This window comes from Giraffa tippelskirchi, chromosome 5, assembly GCF_054371585.1.
Source record: "Giraffa tippelskirchi isolate mGirTip1 chromosome 5, T2T-mGirTip1v1.2.pri, whole genome shotgun sequence".
Lineage (NCBI taxonomy): Eukaryota > Metazoa > Chordata > Mammalia > Artiodactyla > Giraffidae > Giraffa > Giraffa tippelskirchi.
The window spans coordinates 169,100,527-169,115,916 of record NC_137279.1 but is presented as its reverse complement, the minus strand read 5'-3'; the positions used below and the strand labels follow the sequence as shown (position 1 = coordinate 169,115,916).

The 15,390-nt window shown below is 39.2% G+C and overlaps 1 protein-coding gene across 34 annotated transcripts in view; it reads left to right on the top strand.

Moving 5' to 3' along the window:
• The window catches only part of OSBPL9 (oxysterol binding protein like 9), a 157,522-nt gene that overhangs the window by 40,868 nt on the left and 101,264 nt on the right, over nt 1-15,390 (top strand). For 27 of the 34 annotated variants that reach the window (XR_014052245.1, XR_014052244.1, XM_081485449.1 and 24 more), the window contains one exon: nt 8,913-8,991. The exons of the other annotated variants lie outside the window; for them this stretch is intronic. Coding sequence is in view for 25 of the 27 variants with exons in the window: in XM_081485449.1 (XP_081341575.1) it covers nt 8,913-8,991 (79 nt within the window). In the remaining 2 variants the exon portion in view is untranslated. The remainder of the gene's footprint in view (nt 1-8,912; nt 8,992-15,390) is intronic. 34 annotated transcript variants of the gene reach the window in all.

Sequence of the window (15,390 nt, the reverse complement as noted above, 5' to 3'; positions counted from 1 at the left end):
TGCCATTTCCTTCTCCAGGGGATCTTCCTGACCCAGGGATCAAACCCAGGTCTCCTGCATTGCAGGCAGACACTTTACCCTCTGAGCCACCAGGGAAGCCCAAGACCCATAGCAAGACAAGGATGCCCCCTATTCTCCTTGTATTCAACATTGCCTACCACTCTAGGGTCAATCTGAAACCAGGCAGTCCTAGCCAATGAATAAAACAAGAAAAATAAAGTGTAAGGATTGGAGTAGAAGAAATACAATTTTCTTATTCCTAGAAGCTTTAATTGAACATATAGAGAATCCAAAAGAATCTGCAGATAAACCATTAGAATTGAAAAGTGAATTTAGCAAGGTTAGGAGATCCAAGGACACTATACAAAAATAAACTGTATTTCAATATATCAGCAACTTGTAATTAGAAAATAAATTTTTAGAAACGAGAACATTTACCATAGCATCAAAACATTAATTATTTAGGAATAAATATTAACAATAGGCAGACAAGACCTTTACTCAGAAAACTGTAAACACTGAAGTTATGTGTATACCTATGGCTGACTCATGTTGATGTATGGCAGAAACCAACACAACACTGTAAAGGAGTTGTCCTCTAATTAAAAATAAATATTAAAAAAAGACCTAAATAAATGGCGGTCCCAGTTTGTTCCCAGTCAGTATCCTAATAAGTGAGTATGTGTGTGTAAAACTTGTTCAACTGCTGACTGTAAAGTTTATAAAGGGCCAAGAATATTCACTTTTGATTCCTGTCTTAGTCAACGAAGAGACCCCAGTAGATGTGGCAACTTCTCTCACCTGCCATTCTAGGGAGAACTGGCTATGACCGTGGTCGTGATGTTGATTTACAATTTATAAAGACCAAAAGAAAAATGTTGGAGGACTTATTCCACTTGATTATTGTTGTTGTTCAGGTGCCAAGTCATATCCAACTCTTCACGGCCCCACGTACTGCAGCATGCCAGGCTTCCCTGTTCCTCAACATCTCGTAGAGTTTGCCCAAGTTCATGTCCATTGAATTGGTGATGCTATCCAACCATCTCCTCCTCTGTCCCCCTCTTCTTCTGCCTTCAATCTTTCTCAGCATCAGGGTCTTTTCCAGTGAGTTATCTGTTCACATCACTTGAAACCCAAATGTAGAGACTTCCGGATGATAACATAGGAAAATACTTTCATGATGTTAGGATTGGTAAAGATTTCTTGAAGAAGATACAGAAAGCACAACCACAGATGTAAAACCAATACGTTTTACTATGTTAAAGTTAACTCTTCATGAAAAAACATCATTATGAGAGTATAAAGGCTGGCAAGAGGGTGAGAGAAAATATTTGCCTAATTCATAAATAATGAAAGATTCATGTCCAGGATATATGAAAAAAAAAAAAAAACCTCCTACAAATAATTAGAAAATGAGAGTCTAGTCTATTTAATAGACAAGAAACTTGAACTATTTCACAAAAGTCTCGCCAGATGGTCATGAACATAAAAAGATACTGAACTTCGTTGTTTTCAGGGAAATATAATTAGGAGCACTATGAGATACTAGTACTCGCCTGCCGGAATGACTAACGTTAAAAAAGTGTTAGTGAAGATGTAGAACAATTGAAACTTTCATACACCATAGGTTGGAGTATTTTTGGCTCAATGAGTATGTCAAGGGTATATCTTGTCACCCTGCTTATTTAACTTATATGCAGAGTACATCATGAGAAATGCCAGACTGGATGAAGCACAAGCTGGAATCAAGATTGCTGGGAAAAATGTCAATAATCTCAGATATGCAGATGACACCACACTTATGGCAGAAAGCAAAGAAGAACTAAAGAGCCTCTTGATGAAAGTGAAAGAGGAGAGTAAAAAAGTTGGCTTAAAACTCAACATTCAGAAAACCAAGATCATGGCATCCAGTCCCATCACATCATGGCAAATAGATGGGGAAACAATGAAAACAGTGACAGACTTTATTCTTTGGGCTCCAGAATCACTGCAGATGGTGACTGCAGCCAAGAAATTAAAAGACGCTTGCTCCTTGGAAGAAAAGCTTTGACCAACCTAGACAGCATATTAAAGAGCTGAGACATTACTTTGCCAGCAAAGGTCTGTCTAGTCAAAACTATGGTTTTTCCAGTAGTCATGTATGGATGTGAGAGTTGGACTATAAAAAAAGCTAAACGCCGAAGGATTAATGCTTTTGAACTGTGGTCTTGGAGAAGTCTCTTGAGAGTCCCTTGGGCTACAAGGAATTCCATCCAGTCCATCCTAAAGGAAATCAGTTCTGAATATTCATTGGAAGGACTGATGTTGAAGCTGAAACTCTAATGCTTTGGCCACCTGATGTGAAGAACTGAGTCATCTGAAAAGACCCTGATGCTGGGAAAGATTGAAGGCAGGAGGAGAAGGAGATGACAGATGGCTGGATGGCATCAGTGACTCAATGGACCTGAATTTGAGCAAGCTCCGGGAGTTGGTGATGGACGGGGAAGCCTGGCATGCTACAGTCTTGGGGTTGCAAAGAGTTGGACACGACTGAGCAACTGAACTGAACTGAGAACTGTTTGACGGTGTCTATTAAAATTGGCATGTGCATACCATAAGACTTAGCAAATTCATTCCTACATTGTATCTACTAGAAATATAAGCATATGTATACATATATATAACACAAAAGATATGAATGACAATGTCATAGCAGCATGATTCTAATAACCTAAGACTGGAAAACAACATAAATGTCCATCTGCAATGAAACTGATAAACTGTGGATATTCCTACAAAAGAATACTATATATAGCAGTAGAAATGAACAAACCATTGCTACAAGCAAGCTCTTGGATAAATTTCACAAACATGAGTGAAAGAGGCAAGACACAAAAGAAAATATGTGATATGAATCCATTTGTATGAAGACGGACAAAACTGCTTTTAATGTTAGAAGTAGGGATACTGTTTGACTTTGGGATGGAGGACAAGGCTAATGATTAAGCAAGGGTACAAGGAGAGCATTTCTTTATTGAGCTTGTACAGTTATGATTTGTGTATATGTTTGTTGTTCAGTTGCTAAGTTGTGTCTGGCTCTTTGCCATCCCATGGACTGTAGCACACCAGGCTTCCCTGTCCTTCACCATCTCCCAGAGTTTGTTCAAATTCATGTCCAGGGAAGCATGCCAGGCATCCCTTGTGGCTTAGCTGGTAAAGAATCCGTCTGCAATGAAGGAGACCTGGGTTCGATCCTTGGGTTGGGAAGATCCCCTGGAGAAGGGAAAGGCCACCCACTCCAGTATTCTGGCCTAGAGAATTCCATGAACTGCATAGTCCACGGGGTTGCAAAGAGTCGGACACTACTGAGCGACTTTCACCTTCATGTCCATTCAGGTGGTGATGCTATCTAACCATCTCGTCCTCTGCCTCCCTCTTTTCCTCTTGCCCTTAATCTTTCCCAGCATCTAGGTCATTTCCAATGAGTCAGCTCTTCACATCAGGTGGCCAAAGTATTGGAGCTTTAGCTCCAGCATCAATCCTTCCAATGAATATTCAGAGTAGATTTCCTTTATTTTTTATTTATTTTTTCATTTAAAGGATTGTATTTTATTTCTCCAGACAGGAAGGCTACAAAGTTAGAACCTTAATAACCAAAATTTAATATAACACTTCTTTCTTCAAAACAGCCACAAGCTTTTTACCTCTGGACACTCAGGTTACACAACAACACAAACCTTCATGCTTTCTCAGAAGTAAATGTACATCTTTCTCAAGAGGCCTTGCATTGACTCCACAGCTGAAATTCCTATTACAGAACTGAACCAAACTGAAATTAGGCTGCCATCAACCTACGTAGGCCCTGATGTATACAGGGCTCTGGTCAAATTTTCTCCCAATCTTGGATCCATCATGGTCCATTCAATGCCTGTTTGCTGCCAACAGTGAGCTCCAGAGATCAGGAAGCTGAAGGTTGTGCCTGTCGACATGTGGTTCCCTTGGAGCCCCAGCAGGGACCCCTCCGCCAAGATTCATTCTGTAGTGTCTGATCATGCAAATCACATACAGTAGTAAATTTTGATTCCAGGGTTGAGACGACATCGGATGAGGAACAGACAGCAGACGAGGAAGAAGAGAGAGCACCGCAGAAGCAAAAGCCAGAGTAGATTTCCTTTAGAATCAACTGGTTTGGTCTTGCAGTCCAACGGACTCTCAAGAGTCTTCTCCAGCACCATGATTCAAAAGTATCAGTTCTTTGGTGCTCAGCCTTCTTTATGGTCCAACTCTCACATCGGTACATGACTACTTACCTTTCAGTATAACGTTATTTTCAAGTGATGTATGTAAAATGCTTATCATAGTGGCTGGTTTATTACTGCCAGTTCACTAACTGGCAGTGTTGACTTTTTTACTATGGTTCAGTTCTCTGTAATGACTAGGTCAAGGACAATGCTGTCCAGTAGAATTTACTGCAATTATTAAAATGTTCTGTATCTACAGTGTCTAGTCCCATAGCCTCTAGACACATGGGGCTATTGAGTATTTGAAATATGACTGAAGAACTTATTTAAAGTTTTACTTAATTTTACTCAATTAAAATTTAAATACCTTTACGTGACTAATAGCTACTGTACTGGATATGGTAAGATATCCAGGTCTAAGGAATTGCCATGGGAATGAGTCAATGAAGGAGAATGGCAGTGAAGTTTATTTCAGTTGAATAAATCAAGAAACTGAGAGGCCAGAGTGTCAGATGAATTGTGCATCTGTACACTGAAGAATGCTCAGGGCAATGGCAAGAGTGGGTTGGCACTGGAGGTGGTTAGGTAGGTTCCAGAGTCTTCAAAGAAGCATTTGGATAGAGGAGGGGAAAAGTGTAATGAACCAAGAAAGAATGCTCTTTCCCTTATGGGTTGTCAAAGATACTTGGATAGAAATGTTTCTGAAGCACAACTTAAGTAATTAAGAGTCATTGAAAGAGCAAGTTTTAAAAAAGAAGTGGTCAGGAGCAGTAGCAGTGCTTCAGAGTGGTGTTCTGTGACAAAACGCTAGTGTAGTAAAGAGGTATTGAAGAGCTGTGAGAGTGAAACTTGGTGCAGAGATGGGAAAGGAAGCTAATTGCCAGGAGTAGGTGAAAGGTTAAGGTGTGGGCAGTTTTCAAAAAGCTCCTCCTGGTGAAAGCAGTAAGAAAGGAGGTGGTCGCTAGTGGGAATGTGGGGTTTTGCTTTTGTTTAGCAAATGGTAGGAATTGAACTTGAGGAAGGACATGAAAAAGTGAAATTGCTTGGTGTTTTCTTTCATTGCATAGAAGAAATCTTGAGGCTGAGTACCTACAGGGTCTCTGTGAGGTGAGGAAGAAGTGGCTGGGTGATGACAGTAGAAATGTTGATTGGGCCAGATTTTGAACCATGTTGAATGGCATTATGAAGAATTGTTGGCTTTATCTCATAGTTCATGGAGAGCCAAGGAAAGTTTTAAATATCTTGCTGCTGCTAAGTCGCTTCAGTCGTGCCCGACTCTGTGCGACCCCACAGACGGCAGCCCACCAGGCTCCGCCATCCCTGGGATTCTCCAGGCAAGAATACTGGAGTGGGTGGCCATTTCCTTCTCCAGTGCACGAAAGGGAAAAGTGGAAGTGAAGTCGCTCAGTCGTGTCCGTCGCTTAGCGACCCCATGGACTGCAGCCTACCAGGCTCCTCCATCCATGGGATTTTCCAGGCAAGAGTACTGGAGTGGGGTGCCATTGCCTTCTCTTTAAATATCTTAGGCTCCTGTAAGAGTTTGTGCTTTATAAATGCTATTCTGGCAATAGCAAGGACTGTGGACTAAAGGTAGCCAGACTAAAGACAGATTGCTTCATCAAGCAAGAAGTGATGAAAACCTGAAATAGGGCAATAACAGTTCATAGAATGAAGAAGAGTTGGGAGAATTTGAGATTATAGTTTGGAAGTGGAATGAGCACAACTTGTGGTGATGGAATAAGAGAGAACAAGTGTTAGAACATAGAGGTTTCTGAGTTGACTAGTTAACTGATGAATTTATGTTAAGGGGCCAAAAAGAAAGAACCCAAGTTTGGGATGGTGGTCAGTTATTATATCTCAACAGTTGAGATATAACTCACCCATTTAAAGTAGACATTTCAGGGGTTTTGGTGTGTTCACAGAGTTGTGCAACTACTATTACAATTTCAATTTTAGAATTTTTTTTCATCACCCTATAAGGAAACTCATACCTATTAGCAGTTACTCCTCATTTTACCCCACCTCCTTCTCCTACCTCCCAGCCCTGGGCAACCACTAACCTATTCTTAGTCTCTATGAATTTGCCTGTTTTGGACATTTCATGTAAATGGAATCATACAATATGTCCTTTGTGACTAGCTTCTTTTATTGAGCATGTTTTCAAAGTTCATCCAAGTAGAGGTCACTTTTTGCCTTGTTTTATGTATATTCATCTTTTTACATGTTTTGTCTCCTCTACCAGAGGCACTATTGTTATATATTCTAAGCCTGTATCTGTTAACAGTATATATGCTCTATTTAGTTATGACTTAGCAGATATTTGCTGCATCATAAAGTTGGAAGGTTAACTCCACTAACCATGAAATTAATTTAACCTGAATGAGTTGTTCCCACACATGCTTACCCACTAAGGTGTGTCTTTATTTGCTGTCATAGAATAAATAGGTACCATGCAAAATGGTTCTGGTTCTGCCGTTAACTCTGTATGACCTGGGTAAGTCATTATATTCTGGATACACTTTCTGTATCTGAAAATAGTTATAAAAACCCCTACTCAATATAGTACAGAGGAATAACTAAGGTAATGCAGGTTGATGGGATTTGGATAGAATTGGGGTTCATCCAGACAGTCTCTGAGAAGAAATGAACACAGGTTTCCTCTCCTATCTGAAAGATGAGTATTCTTATGAAACCTTTTGTAAGGCAAAATGGGGAAAGCAGAAAAGCAATTACCTTAGGATGCTGCTTCCTAACGTATACACAAAACAAATAGAGATAAAGCCCAGATGCTCATAGATACAGTTCAAAGCTATGACAACTTGATGCTGAGATGCTGAGTGTAGTTGCTGAGGAGGGAGCTTGGCGGTTCTACTCTTATTGTTTGTGGTGTGCGCTTCCTCTGTAATGGCTTTGGGCAAAACAAATGCTGAATGCTATTTTTGCTTTTCACCTATTTTCTGGAAAATTTCCAGATTTCTTTTGGTAAATGAAAACAGGTACAGCTTTACAATGGGGTTACATACAGTAAACCTATCATAAGTCAAAAATGCATTTAATACACCTAATGTACTGAATACCACGGCTTAGGCTCACCTGCCTTAAACATGTTCAGAACACTTATGTGAGCCTATAATTGGGCAAAATCATCTCACACAAAGCCCGTTTTATAATGTAGTATTGAATAGCCCCAGTATTCTTGCCTGTAGAATCCCATCGACAGAGGAGCCTGGTTGGCTACAGCTCATGGAGTCGCAGAGTCGAACGTGACTAACACACACACACACACACGTCGAATAGCTCATGTAATAATAAATTATTGTTGAATACTGTACTAAAAACCAGAGTGGTTAATTGGATACAGAATGGTTGTCAGTGTTTCTTGTTCACCCTTGTGATCACATGGCTGACTGGGAGCTGCTGCCCAGCATCATGAGAGAGTATCACCACATATCGCTAGCTCGGGAAAAGACCAAAATTCAAAATTCAGAGTATGATTTCTGCTGAGTATTTATGGCTTTCACACCTGTAAAGTTGAAAAGTCCTAAGTCAAACTATCATAAGTTGGGACGATCTATACTAATGTAGGTCTTTTGCAAAAGTAAAGTGGCGTGTGTGTGTGTGTGTGTGTGTGTGTGTGTGTGTGTGTGTTAGTTGCTTAGTCGTGTCAGACTTTTTGCAACCCCATGGACTATAGCCCACCAGGCCCCTCCGCCCCTGGGATTCTCCAGGCAAGAACACTGGAGTGGGTTGCCATTTCCTTCTCCAAAAAGAACTATAGAAGGCATGGGTGACCTGTAAATGTTTGACTCTATTACCTGAAACTCCTGGGATAGGAGTAGCCTTTTTTCACAAGGTTTGGAATTTTGGCCCCTTAAGTCCTTTCAATCCCATTTTACAAGGCCCTGGTTTTGTCAGTGGTATACTGCTTCTTTTGTCACCAATGTGGGGTGTTGTACTTGTGTCATGTTCTCTAGCTATTCTGTTTGGAATACTTAGGACCCTTATTTCTTAAGGACACTGACCAGTAGGCTCCGTTTTTCATAGCTTTATAGTGTTTTAATATGGCTGCATATAGTTGAATACAAAAAAAGAAAAAGTTTAAAACGCACTCTATCCACCTTCTGAAACAAGCAACTTATAATGCCATGTCTCAAAATAGTCCTTAGATCTCATAGCAATTCAATGGGAGAAGGCAGACATAGATGGTCACAGTATGATACGGAAGTGCAGTAGCAGAGCACACCTGGAAGAAGCCACTGGGACAGGGTTTTGAAGCAGTTGTCACCTGGTGTTTCTTACTAATAAATGTAACACAGAAGCAGCCTGATGAAAAGCACTAGTGTTCTTTGAGCCTCAGAACAACTGAGGTGACTCCCATTTTAGAGAGCAATCCGAAACTCAGAAAGGGTCAATGGCTGGGTTTTAAATAGATTCTAGACTTAGATTCTGTGTTTATCCCCTCGTCCTCACCATATCCATGCCCCTTAAGCAAGAGTAGAAAGTACCCTTGCAGACTGCTACTACCCTGCCACCCCCCTCCTCTTTAAGCAACGCTGGAGTCTCAGGTTCCCTTTTCTGTGTCTAGCCTGCTTCCAGTGTCCTCGGTGCATTGAGCATTCCAGGGCTGTAGCAGTAGCGAATATTGCTGATGTCATTGTTTGCCTTATTGGGATTTTGCTCTTTGTTTCACAGGGAGCTGTGATTGGTATAGACGATGAGGACGACAGCACCTTCACAATAACTGTTGATCAGAAAACCTTCCATTTCCAGGGTGAGCTGAAAGAAGAGATTTTTTCTCTTCACAGTCCCAACTGCTTCTTTCCTTCTCCTTTGGGTTGTTTGCTGGATGACTAGAATGGTTTTTACAACTGATCCTGTATGAACGAGTGCACAGAAACGTTCTGGATGAAGTGGGTACTGCAGGTTAGGCAGGGATTTAATCGTATCTGCAGCGGATACAGATCTCTTTGAAACGACTATGGATCTGGCTGCAATTGGAGATTAAAAATTAAAACGATAAAAATCAGTGAAGGGAGAGAGTAATGGGCTGCTGCTGCTGCTGCTGGCTTGTGTTTACAGAAGGTTGCTGATCTTCTTTATCGAGGAGTATGGCTCTGCTTCTGCATCAAGAGTCTAAAGACTGATTGTGAAGGTTGCAGTGTTTGTCCCTGTAAAACTCAAAATGTAAATTAAATTGAAGCTAGTGGCAGCCTTTGGCTTAAAGGTTTTGCTTTGCTTCAAGAACTACAAGTTTGCACTCATTTCATCTGCATTCTGTGCCTTGTCTGCCAGCCGTCATTTCTCTGCTATTATCCTTTTTATAGTTAATAACACCAAATGCCATCTGCCACTGCTATGTTTCGGCATTGCATGCTATGGTTCACCGGTAGAAAGGGTAAGGTACTGGATGATCATTCTCATTTCATCTTGCTTTGAAAACTCTAAACCAGTAAATAAAAGTCAGGTTTAATGATCCTGTCCTAATGTACTCTCATCTGTTAGAAGTGTCTATTAGCTTTGATACTAATGTTTTTGCTATTTTTCCTATCGAGAGTAACCTCTATTTTATCTTTAAAGCAGTGCAAGAAACTTAGAAATTGAGAATATTTGCACTTTTTCTGAACTACAAGTGACAATGCACTGTGATAGATGCTAGGTATACCAGGATAAAAAAATAATAGTAAATCAATTTATTGTTTAAAAATGTTTTGGTTATGAAGTCTAACAGTGACCAAATATGTTATGTGAGATGTTCAGACAGCTATTGTCCTTCTGTATTAGGATAGTATATTGCAGTAATTTTTCTTCATTGTCTTGTTTAAGAAATTGACACATAGAAATGAAAGATGCAGCTTATATATAATAAAGACAAGCCAGTGTACTCACTTGCAATATCTCTAATGCTTTTAGGAAAAAGCATTCTTAGAGTATTTATTATGTCTGCTCATATTCTTTACTCAGAACTGCTTTTAACTAATAATGCTCTCTTGAAATTTTCTACTACATTTAATTTCATAAAACATTTAAAATCTTAATTTAAGAAAGTCCATGGCCTTTATTTTTAGGTTAAATATGTAATGCTGCTTATCAGTGAAACCAGATAATACCCACACTCTGGAACTCTTTACTTGAATGAACTTGAATACTTTAATGTATTTCAAGTAGTAGCTGCTAGATACAGGTAAAGGCTGCAGTATGAAATTCTCTCCTCTGCAGTTACTAAGGAGACATCTTTGGACTTCAGAAGCTGTATTGTTTGCCTGTTTAAAGGAGAGGAGACTCAGGCCTCTAGAGCAAAGGCACCTCTACCTTCTCTGATTTAAATTATTTATGTTAAACTGATCTTCCCTTTAACACTTCCGTATTTATGTTGTTTGGTTGTAAAACAAGTGAGTCCTTTAATGAATCATTTAAATGACAAGGATAAATAAGTGTTACATGTATTTTTTAAATGAATACTTAAGTTCTGAGACTGTTGGATTCATTAGTTTATTTTCTACTGTAATAGTTTTGGAAGTCTCAGACAACATGAGATTATTTGGCTTTTGTAAAGAACTCTAATATTCTTTATATTCTTGGACATAATAAGAGTTATTTTGCATTCGTAGGTCCTTGCTCATAAGTTTGCTGAAAAATTGATGAAATTTTCAATGTCTAAGGTCTTATATTCTTGATTAGAATTGAAAGCAAGTTAAGATGGATATACATTAGGATGTGTGTAAATGTGTTGACTTTTTAAAGTTTAATAGAATTTTTTGAAGCAAGTGAAGTATCAATTGAGACATCTATAAAACAAATTCTGCTTACTTTCAACTCTTAAAGGGAAAGCTAGAATTTGTTTAGATCCACTAATTTGTTCAACATCTATTTTAGACATTATTCTAAGTTCTGGGGATACAGTAGTGAACAAAATATGAAATTCCTCCCCTCTGTAGCATCTAATCTGGTAGAGGAGAAAGCCAATAGATAAGATAAATTGGTAAAATATAAGGAAATAAGACAGTGCCAAGTCCTGGGGAGAAAAAAAAAAAAAAAAACACAGGAAAGGAGAAAATGAAATAGAAGTGTGAGGTTTTGTGTGTGTATATTTGTAGGGGGTGGTTTAAAATTTTAGATGGCTGGGGAGACTCATTGGGATGATGCCTTTCAGTGAAAGACCTGAAGGAAGTGAGGAAACAAGCTTATATGGCTTTGTTGGGGATGATGGTGAAGAGTAAATCACTCCAGGCAAAGGAAACAGTATGTGCAAAAGGGTGTGCCTGCCATATTTGAAGAACAGCAAGGAGACCAGCTCTGGTTGGAGGGCGGATAACCATGGGGAGGGTAGTGTGAGATGATGTCTAAGAGGTAACGTTGTATGAGGCCTTATATGGCACAGTAAGGACATTGAATTTTACTGAGATAAGAAGCCATTATAGATGGTTTTAAGCAGAGGAGTAACATGATGTGATTTTTAAACAGTTATCACTCTGGCCACTGTTTTGAGAATAAAATGCAAGAGGCAGGAACAGAGCAGAGAAACTAATTAGGAGGCTAGAGTAATCCAGAAGAGAGATGATGGCGGCTCCCACGTGGTAGCAGTGGAAGTAGAGAGGAAGTGAGAAGTGGTTGAATTGTGCATGTATATTTAATCAACTTTATTGAGGTGTAATTAATACACAATAAAATGTATACTCTATAAAATTCAGTGAATATTGACAAATTTACTTACTCATATAGCTGCTACCATAATCAAGATCTGGAACATTTTTGTCACCCAGAAGATTCTTTTATTCTTTTGTCAGTCTACACTCCAGCCCCTGGCTCCAGACAGCAACTGATATACTTTCTATCGCTAAAGATTAGATTTTTCTTTTGGAGAGATTCACACAAATAGAATCTTTCAGTAGGTACTCTCTTTGGTCTGGCTTTATTTTAGCTCAGTATGTTTTTAATGCTTGTCCATCTTGTTGCATGTATTGGTAGTTCCTTTTATATTGCTAAGTAGTAGTTTGTTGTTAGGTATTATATTTTTTTGAAGGTCGTACTGTAGCATGTGAAAGAAAGACAGTAGGAAGACAGGATGACACCGTATTTTTGACTTGAGCAAGACTGGAGTTGCCATTAACTGAGGTGGGGAACCAGTTGGGGGTGGGGGACAGGTGGGCATCAGGAGCTTAGCCTTGGACATGCTTATAATCAAGTCCTAGATGCCTATCAGATGTCCAAATGGAGATGTCAGGTAGGCAATTGAAGTGTGGCGTTCAGGAGAAAAGTTCAGGCTGAAGTAATAAATTTGGGAGTCATTGGCATATAGATGGTATTTAAGCCGTGAGAATTTGGGAGGCAGTATGGAGAGAAAAGAGAAGAGGTCCAAGTAATGAACTCTGGAACATTCTAACATTTATTTAGAAAGCACAGAGAAGAAGTGGAACTAGCAAAAGAGATTGAAAAGAATGTGGTACCCAGAAGACCAAGATAGGAAATGTTTCTTGGAGATGAGAGGCATCAGCAACTATGTCAAATGCTCTTGACTGAGAAAGTTCAGGGCTGAGAAATGATCACAAGATTTAACAATTAAGTCTATTGATAACCTTGAGAAGGGCAATTTAAAAGTAAGAGTATAGACAGTGCTTTTAAGTTCTGCTATAAAGGGAGGGTGAGAAATACAGTAGTAGCTGGGAGAGGGAAATAAGTGTTTTTAAAGATGAGAGCAATAATGACATGCCGTTCTTATGCTGTTGGTAGGGACTCAGTAGAGAGGGAAAAGTCGATGATGCAAGAGAGAAAAGGGAGAATTATTAGATTGGTGTTTTTGAGACAGCAAGACAGGATGAAACCTAATACACAGGGAGGGCATTGCATTTGGCTCAGAGCATAGACAGTTCATCCATAGTAACAAGAGAGTCAGGTGTATGGTATATATGTAAACAGGCTGTTATCCGTCATCTTCATTCCCACTGTGGTTTGACTCTCTAGTTGACCTACATGTCCTGTATCCTGAAACATATTTTGTTAATCATAAAGAGGACTGGTGCCATGAAGAGAACAAACTTTCCTGAAACAATAGATAATTTTTCATTATAATGATTCTCAGTTCTGGTAGCTTGATATTTCACAGTAGCTACAATTTTAAAGAGATATCATAAAATAAACAAAACAAAGTTAATTTAAATTAACTTTAGTTTTGAAAAAAAAATTCCTTTTTCCCCTCTTTAGGTAATAATTGAAATTATAGTCCTTGCATGTTAGAGCTTTAAACAGATTTGAAAACTACAGCTTCATTCTGTCATTTTTCAGAGATTAAAAAGAAAATGATTGCCAGTTCATCTTTATAAACCAGCTCTTCTGATAAGAGTTAAAAATGATTCCTTTTTCTACCAGTCAGCCAGAGTTGTTTGCATTTGGATTCTTAGCTAGACACTGTGTGGACAGCAGTTTTGGTATCAATTAGACTGGCTGTTGAGTTCAAATATTTAATGTATGAATAGTATGGGTAACTCCCTGTACTCAGAACTGTATATAGGTTGATAAGACATAAGCCAGGATGGTAGAGAGTTTGTGAAGAAGTAATTATAATGTAGTATGAAATATGCTATAGTAGTAGAAATATGTATAGGACACTGAAATAATGGAGAGGCAAAAGAGATAGTCACTCAGTACTTCACAGAAGAGCAGAGTTTTTCTTGTTACCAAGTAATTCTTTTTAAAATAATAACAACTTAAAATTATACTAGTTCTAAAAAATTTCAGGTTGTCCAGAATTACATAATATAAAAACTAAAAGTCCCTGTCACCAGGCTCTGTCTCTCACCTCTCCCTCCTTACCTCCTCTACCTGGTAGAGTTCTGAAGTCTGAAGAGAAGTTTACCAGGCGGAGGGGTGTTGTAGCATTTGCAAAGGTATGGAAATATGATGCTACCATATGTGTTCCAAGAACTTTGAATGTTTGGTACCATTAGGACAGTGGACAGGAGTTGAGGCAGAGGCCTACGTCTAATATGAAAAGGTTTTATTTTTATCCTGAGGTCTGGTAGGAGCTAATGAAGCAGAGTTTTAAGCAGAGAGAAGATAGAGTAAGACATGGTTCTCTAGATAAAGAGCCTTGATTAAGCCCCTGAGTGGATTAAAGCCATTGGTAATGGGGAAAAAGAAGAGGAAAACAGACTTGAGATTTTTAGGAAGTAAATCTTTAGGAATTGTTGATGGCTTGGAAATGGGAGCTGAGAGAATGAGAGTAGTAAAGGTATACGTAAGACGTGGCTTACTACTTTGTTTGGATGTTGTCAACATCTGAAATAGAGAATCTAGAACAGAGATGGTGAGGGACTTCTTAAGTTTGAGGTGTCTTTGGGACATACACGTATTGATGGTGATGTCAGTTGGGTCTAAGTCTGGGCTTCCCAGGTGGTGCAGTGGTAAAGAATCTGTTGGCTAGTGCAGGAGACACAGGAGACATAGATTCAGTCCCTGGGTTGGGAAGATCCTGTGGAGAAGGAAATGACAACTCACTCCAGTATTCTTGCCTGGAAAAGTCCATGAACAGAGGAGCCTAGTTAGCTATAGTCTTTGAGGTCACAAAGAGTCAGACACGACCGAACATGCATGCCTTCCTTTCTTGGCTGAAGATGGAGATTAGTGATTATGAACATATTACTCGAAGGTAGAATTATTAATAGAATTTAGAAAATTGAATGCTTCGGGGATAGGCAGATAAGTAAAGGAGTGAAGAGTAAAGCTGACTGAAGACTAGTGATTAGGAGAGCTTATGCCCTGTTTGAAGGGGTAGCTGGTACTTAATTCCAGACAGTTGTAGACTTTTGGTAATGCTTGTCCAATGTTTTTAGGAGGAAACTGTCCAGTTTTTCAAGAGAAGCCAGAAATCCAGATTTTTTTTGTATGTACAAGAGTTTGAATATGTGCATATTAAATCTTCCAGTTCAATTATGGAGACCAGTGCAGTGCATCTATGAGCTAGCTAAAACCTTCTAGATATTTTAGTCTGTGGTTAAAACTTTGGTGGTGGTTATGAACCTTCTGGCAGATGTGAATGGGAAGAGCACCTCCAAACCTGGCAGTATGCTAGGGTGGGACCATCAACAGGCTCAAAGGAATGATCAGAGAGGTTGGGGTGAAAGCTACTAGCTTCAACCATATGAAAGTACATACTGTTTTTATCATTCAAAAGTAG